We start from the raw sequence: 10,000 nt of genomic DNA, 5'->3' as shown, positions 1-10,000 counted from the left end.
TTGGCTATCGTCCAGGGATCTGCATACCACGGCTTAAGGAGGCTTTGCCGTTCTCGTGTCCCGCTGTCTCCTCTGACTATCACTTCGAGAAACGCATGGGCAATTATGCATATTTATAGAGGTAGAACATATTCCTTGGGCGCAGGTGTTTGGCTTTCCGTTTCTCGTGTATTCTTGAAGTTGCGTTTTAATAATGGCGTTGAGATTGACTATGTCACACTGTTGTAGTCTATTTTTTTTAATTGCAAGTGCATTATGGGTATGTTCAGGCATCGGAGGTACAGTGACTGCTACCCTGATCTCAAAAGGGCTATTACTACTACCACAACCTTTACAGAACCCATCAGTCAGTCACAGTGCTTCCGGTACCTAATTAGCTACCAGGAGGAACCATCCATGCCATAAATAACATGGGCACATACTGTACTTCCCCATGTCTCACCCCCTACCCCCACCTCACCCTCCTACCCCCATCTCACCCTCCTACCCCCACCTCACCCTCCTATCCCCACCTCACCCTCCTACCCCCACCCACCCTCCTCTGCTCTGGTGTCTTCCCACGTATCATCACCACACACAACCCGCCCCTCAACTTTCTTTCTCTCCCACTTAGCTTGTGACTTACCCCCACCCACCCCCTCACCCTACCCCAACCCCAACCCCACCCTAACCCATACGCCAACTCCCCCCCCCCCCACGTGTCACGAGTCATCCGACGCCATCGATAAAGAGAGGTACTCGAGTTTTTTTTTCTTTTTTTTTCCTCAAGCTGTCGAATCTCTTCCTCGGAACTCCAGGGATTACCACTGGGTTACTTTCTCTTCGTGGGAGGGGAGGGGAAGGGAAAGGAGGGGAGAGGAGGGGAGGAGACACGTGGGGAAAGTTAGGAGAAAGGGAGGAAACAAGTGGGGAAAGTAGGAGAAAGGAGGAGAGTAGAGAGAAGGAAACGAGTAAGAGATGGAGAGGAAAAGTAAGAGTTGAAGGAGAAGGGAAGAAGAGGGCGAAAAGAGAGACAAGTGCGGAAGGAAGGGGAAAGAGGAGGACTGAAAGAGAGGTAAGGGTAAGAGCAAGACATGAAGAGAGGAGAGAAGTAGAAAGAGAGTGATGAAAGAGAGGGAACAAAAGAGAAGGAGGAAAAGCGAAGGAGCAACATTTACCATAGTTTACCTGCCGTGATTCGCCCTCTTCAGAAACCCATTGTAGTGGAAGAAGAGGATTTTAGGATTAGCTGAGTCGGGATTAATGCTACTTAGAGGGGATTTAATGAGCCTTTTGATTGAGGATTACAAGCCCAGGTTTCTTTGTTCAGTGACGCACACTTATTCTCACCTTCCGCTGTTTTTGTTTTGGTTATTGCGTTGTGATGTAAACAATCGGGTGTCAGCGCAAATTGTATTGTGTTAACATTATTTGTATATATTTTGAAATATAGTTTTTTTTTTTATAGTAAAGGAGAGGTCGTTTCGCGTGATTCTATAATCATAAACTACGTGAGCGTAGAAAAATGTACATGCATAAGTACATACATACATAAACATCCAGACAACTAATTCATAGAGTCATACATATTTATTATTCCTTTCATATAACCAGTCTCTCTCTCTCTCTCTCTCTCTCTCTCTCTCTCTCTCTCTCTCTCTCTCTCTCTCTCTCTCTCTCTCACACACACACACACACACAGAAACATCTTAATTAAAAAAAAAAAGATTTTTCTGGAATGACAGTTTTAGTATTAATGATACTGATAATAGGGAGTGTTCAGGAGATAGAGAAAGAGATAGAGAACGAGAGAGAGAGAGAGAGAGAGAGAAAGGAAGAAAGAGAGAGAGAAAAAAAAACAGAGAGAGAGAGAGAGAGAGACCAAAAAACGAAAGAGAAACCCAACGAAAGAAAAAGACCGAAATTCCAAGAAGAAGAAAGCGAGAAAGAGAACGAAAGAAGGGTGAGTGGCTTTCAAGAACCAAAAACCCACAAAGCGTGAGCATTCTATCTAATTTTGGGCAAAGGGTGCCCCGAGCAAAGCGAGCCACCTTGCCAAGCGCGTGATATGTCGGTGCCTCTCACATTGTCTCTAGTAACTTCCTGCGCCTCTTCTCTATGATTATTTCTTATCATTATTCTTCGTCTACTTGTTTCCTATTCCGGCGTCTGAAGTCTTACGATTGTTATTATTATCATAATTTGATGCAATTGTCACTGTCGTTATAGTTGTTATTATTATCTTTATCATCTTTATCATTAACATCATTATTATTATCGGTATCTTTTTTTATTCTTATTATCATCATTACCGCCGTTATCAGTATTGGTATAATTTTCATTACCGTAGCCATCAATGTCTCCCATTTGGAAGAACGGACCCAGTGATGCTTTGTAAAACACTAAAAGAATTTTCAGGGGGCGAGAGAAGAATTATTTTATAATCCAAAAATCCACGTGTTTGTACACATTGCCTTACGCCTTTTTCTCAAATACAAAGGCGTAGATACTGTCTTTTGTTTTGTCTTCTTTGTCTTGAACAAATACGAAACACGTGCCAATAGTATGGCTTAACAGTGCATCATTTTTTTAGTTATATATATACATACATACATATACATACATATATATATAAATATATATATACATATATATTTATATATATATATATATATATATATATATATATATATATATATATATATATATATATATATATATATATGTATGCATGTATGTATGTAAGTATATATATACATATATAACTTTTTATGATTACTTTTTGCGATAAAATGCGTTGTTTCTTGATAACTTCTATTGCACAGCGATTATCCACAAAGCAAAGACATTAGTAATAATAAAAACGCTGTGCCCATAAAACTTGACTTAAGCCACAGTGAGCGAAACTATGGAACACAATTTCGGAACACGCCGACCCGTTCGATACATCGAAAATTGAACCGAACCTCTCCTATTCTTGTTTTTTTTTTTTTAATTTCGGTGACAGAAAGTCGGAAACTCAAAATAAATTCCACAGCGGACCGTTAAGAAATACATTTTGTAGATCCTGCCAAAGTCAACAGCTCCTCAGGCAACTTAGCTGGTAAACCAAGAACCCGGAAGCATTTTTCCCCCCCGAGAGAAGTCTCAGCTGTCGGCAGTGCGAATAAGCGGCCGTCTCGAAGACCGCGGAATTCGAACGCTTGTCTGAGAGAAATGCACAAAATTCCCACTTCGATTTTTCTTTTTTCTTTTTTTTATCAGTTAATCCATTTCTGTCTTCCATGGCGGATTTACAATAAAGCTGCTATTAGATTAATTAATCAAATTAAGATTAAATAAAATACAATAAAACAAACTATGCCAAAAAGCACTGACATACTGGTTATACATTCGTAAAATACGATTAATACACGTATCTATATCAAGAAAAGTCCCCGACTTGAAGTAGCCTCGGGCCCAAAGTACTCATAGTCTCAACCCCTCAATATTTTCAGAAATATTATCTGATTTCTCGTGATTCTAAAACGCAGCCCACGAGGAAAAGCAATATCTGAAAATAGTCAGACACGTTAATGTCAACTGAAAGAAAAGATAAATCATCGAACAAGGGAAATATCCTAAAAAAGATTGATGGCTAAATGTCAAGATATAAACTTTCAACATGACGCATCTAGAACACGCTGTAGCATACAACCGGAACGATAATAAACAAAGCTCAACGATTCTCTTGCGAAAAAGGACAAAGAATGTTTACAATACGGTGCACAAAGTTGCCAACATTTGGAAAAGAAAGTGTGTCTCAGACTAGCCACGTGACATCCAAGAAAAAGCAACTGACCTTATTTCTTGCTGTTTGTGTGACCTCATTCCTTGCTGGTGGTCAAAGGCTTTACGTTACACTGATAATGTCTGTTTTTTTAAGTAATAGATGTAGAGATTCTGTTTTTTTTCTAGTAAGATAACACTAACGTCAATTTTCTTGGAACTCAACTTTTAACTCGAAACCATGGGCTATTTTCTCCCCAAATGATTACATCTTTCTTCGTCCAAAACCGATGATTTCAGGACCTTCACTGACCCCCCCTCCCCCCTCCCCGCCCATAACACAGGCTGTTCCATATATATCTCCTTCGAAACCAAAATCAAATGTTTTGACACGGGAAACAACCCAGCCTGCTAAACAAAGGAGCCACCTGCAACACTTCAAGAGTCTTGCAGATGGTTGAACGACAAGAAGGGAGACAGGTGGGAAACCCCATCGCCAGCTGGTTTCCTTGTCTTCAGCCAAGATGGGGGGTAGGGGGGTAGGGTGGCGGTTATAGGGAGAGGGGAGGGAGGGGGAGGGGGAGGGGGAAGGGCAGAGGGTAGGAGGGCCTTCGGGGTATTCCTATTTCCTTTTCTGTGTCAGGGTCACGCTGCCTGCTCCAACTTTGGCTCGTTTGTGGCATCTTGCAAATATTGCCAGAAAGCTGCAATTAACGTTAATGAGAAAAGGATCTTTATTGGAGAAAAGAAGTGACTTGAATCTATTTCAGTTATTACTCGTAATCGGATTTTTCTCCCCGAAGCTTCTGAACTTCGTTTTCTTTAACTTCTAAACATTTGGATAAAAGGAATCCTGAATGACTCTTTTCGTTCCTAGTTCCTAGGATGTATACATGGAAATGCACACACATGACCACACACATACACAACTATACCCCCCTACACACACACACACACACACACACACACACACAACTATACCCCCCCTACACACACACTCACACACACACAAACACACAAACACAAAAACACACACACACACATACCACGAAGTGCACACAAACTCCAAACACCCCCGCCCCGCCCGCCCCCAACCCCCGCCCCCGCCCACACCTCCCCGGGGCAGCTGCTTCTGGCCATGCCCTCGGGCGGCGGGCGGCGGGCGGTAAGGGGCAGCACCTGCGGCAGCGCATAGCAGGGCGGGCGACGACCGACTCGGCGGCGGGTATTCATAGGCGCCGCCTCGCCATCCTCGGCTTTCCGACCAGCCGACGGCGCACAGAGGGAGAGGGAGAGGGAGAGGGCGCAGAGAGGGAGAGGGTGCAGAGGGACGGAGTCAAAGAGAGAGAGGGAAGAAGAAGAAGAAGAGAGAGAGAGTGAGAGAGAGAGAGAGAAAAGGAAAAGAAATGAAGAAATTATTGCTTATCATTCTTATTTTTTTAGGTATTTTTATAGCTGGGGGAAAAGGGGGGATTTACATGGATCTTAATTTTGGGTGATAAAATGGGGTTCTTATTCTCGTTAAATGAACAGAAATAACAGTTAACGAATATTACTACTTATAAATATCTAGCTAGTGGAAAACATTCATTGTACTTTCCATATCTTAACAAAATGACAAGGTAGAAAAATCAAATTGAATTAATCAAATATTAAGAACTCCACCTAAGCGACTTAACGCAATCTTCCGAACACCGGAATAAGACCAGACGAAGCCGAGGCCAGAGTTGTGCGGGGCGATTGAGACAGCGACTGCCGGTCTTGGCACCTGAGCGCAGCCCGCGTGGGTATTCTTGGCACTGACCCACTCTTTCTTTTTCCCCTCTCTCTCTCTTTCTTTCTCTCTCTCTCTCTCTCTCTCTCTCTTTCTCTTTCTCTTTATCCCTTTCTCCCTCTCTCTTTCTTTCTCTCTCTCTCTTTCTTTTTCTCTCTCTCTCTTTCTCTCTCTCTCTCTCTTTCTTTCTTTCTCTCTCTCTCTCTCTCTCTCTCTCTCTCTCTCTCTCTCTCTCTCTCTCTCTCTCTCTCTCTTTCTCTCCTCTCTCTCTCTCTCTCTCTCTCTCTCTCTCTCTCTCTCTCTCTCTCTCTCTCTCTCTCTCTCTCTCTCTCTCTCTCTCTCTCTCTCTCTCTCTCTCTCTCTCTCTCTCTCTCTCTCTCTCTCACTCTCTCTTTCTGTCTGTCTGTTTGTCTCACTCTCTGCAATGCACTGACCCCCCCCCCTCACTTCGTCGACTGGACTCTTCCATACAAGCTCTCTCCTCTTCTTCCTCTCTCTCTATATCCCCTATGTGCATTCTCCCTTCCCTTCCTCTCTCACACAAACGTTAGTCAATTAATCAAATGTAAATAACAAAAAAACAAAATATATATATATATATACATAGATATATCGACGCACCTGTTTTCCCTGTTAACCTTTCGGATCACATACAAAGGCATGACTAATAAAAATAATAAAAGAGAAAACGAAGGTTACGGTTACCCCCATTGGCTTATATCAGGGTTGTGTACTCGTTGCCTCTTGGGGCTGATGACGTCACGTACCTTAGACTCGTGTCGATATAAGGTCATGTGTGATGGGCACGCGGGCATCTGGGCATCTGAGTGCTACGTACATCATTGGCACCGCTGGTCAGGTTGACAAAGTGGCACTGTAGAGGACGTTTATATGGTGAGAAAAGGGGAGGAGGAGGAGAAGGTAAGGTGAAGGGAAGAGGAGATAAGGGATGAAGGAAGAACAAGGGAAGAGAAGAGTGGAAGGGAAAGGGACGAAGGAAGGACAAGGGAAGAGAAGAGTGGAAGGGAAAGGGACGAAGGAAGGACAACGGAAGAGAAAGGGGACGAAGGAAGGACAAGAGAAGATAAGAATGGAAGGGCAAGGAAAGGGGAAGAATGAAAGGAAGGGAAAGAAGGAAGAGAGGGGAAAGAAGGGGTAGGGAAGGAAAGAAGAAAAGCAGAAATTACGCCTCTCATATTACGTGTCCGAGGCCGCAAACCGGAGCGCGAGGTCGACCTGATATGTGTATTCATTACACATTCGTTTGAGTGTTGTCTTTACTCTTCTTCATTGCCTCCATGGTCGTTCTAGCGTCATTCTCATAATCCATAACGCCCCTTCCCTATATCGCCATTTTCTGAATTATCAAAGTATCTTTTTTTATTGTTTCTTGCAGGTATATTTACTTGTATATCTAGCATCTACCAGGTGATTGCATAAGAGAGGGATCACGATAGACAAATAGGTAGATCAATTATTCGAGAAAATAGAAATAGATAGATATAAAGATTGATCGATAGTGAACAAAGAGTTCAATGAATGATTTAAGAAAATAAAATTGAATGAATAGATAGCATGATACATAGAGATAGAGATAAACAGAAAAAAAATGATGAATAGATAGATCTCTCTCTCTCATAAATCCTACGCTTTTTTCAGCTATTTCACGCTTCTTTCTCTCAGAAATCTCAAGCTTCTCTCAGTCCTTTCACACTTCCCTCTCTCTCTTATCTCACGCTTATCTCAGAAAACCCACACTTCTATCTCAGAAATCTCACGCTTATCTCAGAAAACCCACACTTCTCTCTCAGAAATCTCACGCTTATCTCAGAAAACCCACACTTCTCTCTCAGAAATCTCACGTTTGTGTGTGTCTCTCTTTCAGAAAACCCACGCTTCTCTCTCAGAAATCTCACGTTTGTGTGTGTCTCTCTCTCAGAAAACCTAGGCTTCTCTCTCAGAAATCTCACGTTTGTGTGTGTCTCTCTTTCAGAAAACCTAGGCTTCTCTCTCAGAAATCTCACGTTTGTCTCTCTCTCTCTCCTTCCAGCAAAACACCCGCCAGAGGCAAGATGGCGCACCAACTGGAGCAGCTCCTCACCTGCTGCATCTGCCTGGACAGGTTCCGGAACCCGAAGCTGCTGCCATGCCAGCACTCGGTGTGCATGGAACCTTGCATGGAGGGCCTCGTCGACTACGTGCGTCGACAGGTGGGTGTGAGGTTTGTGGGGGGGGTGATGTATGTGGTGTGTGATGTGGTTTGTATGTGGTGTGTGATGTGGGTTGTATGTGGTGTGTGATGTGCGTGTGTATATTTGATGTGTATGAGGTTTTTGGTGGCGTGTGATGTGTGTATGTGAAGTGTATGAGATTTTTGGTGGTGTGTGATGTGTATGAGGTTTTTGGTGGCATGTGATGTGTATGAGGTTTTCGGTGGTGTGTGATGTGTGTATGTGGTGTGTATGTGGCGAGTGAGTGAGGGAAGTTGTATGAGGATGTATGTAATGAGTAGGTGACGGGATTGTATGTTTCGATGTATGTGGTGAGTGTGGAAGGGAAATTGTATGTAGGATGTATGTGGAGCATGAGGGAGGCGATCTGTGAGTTACATGTGGAGATGTTAAGATGACGGAAGGGGGATTGTATGTTGAGATCCATGTGGTGGGGGAGAGTGGGGGGTGTTCATCATAATCAAAGTTGTTACTACATTCGTATCTTTATTGTCGTTATTTTGCAACTTACTTGATTTGTATTATCGTAAATTCTTCAATGTAATTGTAATTAATATATTGATTTATGTTATAATCATATGTGTGATTATTTTATCATCATTACCATTATCATTGTTATTATCTTGATGATTATCATTACTATATTTATCATTAATGTCATTCTATTGTAACAGCCAGTGTTTACAGTTGATCTTATCATCCTTACTGCTAGCATTGTTGTTACAATATACTTACAGTCTTAACTACAATAAGGATAACAACACAGCTGTCAATATCATTTTCAACATCAATTATTTCATCTTTATCATTATGATACTTACCATAAATATTTGAGTTAGAATCCCGAAACACTATGGAACCCCGATATAGCAACCTCAAAACGTGTCTGACCTCGCTTCCCGCTCCTCAGGTCAAGTGCCCAGAGTGCCGAGCCGAGCACAGGATCCCCTACAACGGGGTCCAGGGCTTCCCCTCCAACGTCACCTTGCAGAGATTCCTTGAAGCGCACATCGAGATCACTGGCGAGGCGCCGGACCCACATACGGGTAGGTTGGCGGGAATCCGGGCAGGCGTTCGCAGAGGCGGATTCTTTGTTATCGCTAGACGAACGCAAGGATTTTTTTTCTTTTCTTTTTTTTTGGTTTCTTATGGCTGATGTATTAGTTTTTTTTGTGGGGTATGATGGTTGATTTGATTTTGTTTTCATAAGGTTTGTCGATGTGTTTAGGGATACATTGGTTTGTAGATATATTTAAGAGTGAAAACGTAGAGAAAATATGGCGGTCATTAGTACGATAGCCTCTTTTTCTGCATTCCAGTACATTAAATAATAACATCACAACTGTTTTATTTTAATTCTATAATAAAAAAAATAAACTAACCAGATGTTAATTTCAACAGGCCAGTACATGGAACGATGTAATGTATGTAACGAAAAGAATTACCTGTCAGTGTGTGCCCATTGCGAAAAGAAAATATGTGTCGACTGTAAGGCCGCTCATCTGGACATTCTCAAACGAGAAATCGGCCGTATCAACAATCAGGTAATGTACTTCATATTGAAATGTATATTTCAGGGGGTTTATTTACCGTTTAGGGGGGGGGGGGGTAAAGTTTATTCATGTTGGTTAAGTTATTGTTTATACTATTGTACTGGCATATAAAAATAGTACACGTTACCTTCGCTATTTTGTTTAAATGTATACGAAAAAAGAAAACGGAGAACAACTAATAACTACACAACACAATGTACAAGTTTTTACTTATCTTATTATGCTCTATCATATTTCTGCAAACACTTTTTTTTTACCTCTTACTTGTTCCTCATTATATCTGTGACACATTTTTCAATTCATTACTTCATGTATTTAATTCAGTTAAACACTTTCGCCGACCAAACTAACTTCAAAACAACAAATAAACAAACAAATTACAAATAGAACTACAAATTACAAAGAAACTCACAAATGACAACCAAAGATCCATATTACAAAAAAAGCTTCCAAAAAAAAAAAAAAAAAAATGAACTAAGCCCGTTGTCCCCGCAGGTCAAAAGGGCGGCCCACCGGCTAAACGACCAACTCGCCAATGTGGAAAGGAACATCTCGGCCCTCAAGCAGAACACAGGGAGCGTCTCGGATGAAATCGAAAACATTTGTGTTCGTCTCCAGAAATCCCTTCGAGATAGATGTGATTTTCTCAAGACAGAGGTAGGATTTTTTTTTTTTTTTTTTTTTTTAGGATTTTT

At 41.8% G+C, this 10,000-nt stretch overlaps 1 protein-coding gene across 7 annotated transcripts in view; it reads left to right on the top strand.

The window, feature by feature from the left end:
- Window positions 1-10,000, top strand: part of tn (tripartite motif containing protein thin) — a 62,848-nt gene that overhangs the window by 41,281 nt on the left and 11,567 nt on the right. For all 7 annotated transcript variants that reach the window (XM_086554937.1, XM_086554938.1, XM_086554939.1 and 4 more), the window contains 4 exons: window positions 7,572-7,731; window positions 8,663-8,798; window positions 9,154-9,296; window positions 9,801-9,962. In XM_086554937.1, the coding sequence (XP_086411063.1) occupies window positions 7,594-7,731; window positions 8,663-8,798; window positions 9,154-9,296; window positions 9,801-9,962 (579 nt within the window). In that variant the 5' untranslated portion in view covers window positions 7,572-7,593. The remainder of the gene's footprint in view (window positions 1-7,571; window positions 7,732-8,662; window positions 8,799-9,153; window positions 9,297-9,800; window positions 9,963-10,000) is intronic.

Source organism: Penaeus japonicus, unplaced genomic scaffold (assembly GCF_977035675.1).
Source record: "Penaeus japonicus unplaced genomic scaffold, GWHDUDI00000001_assembly GWHDUDI00000030, whole genome shotgun sequence".
Classification (NCBI taxonomy): Eukaryota; Metazoa; Arthropoda; class Malacostraca; order Decapoda; family Penaeidae; genus Penaeus; species Penaeus japonicus.
The sequence above is the reverse complement of the archived record's forward strand: the minus strand, read 5'-3'. Positions and strand labels throughout refer to the sequence as shown.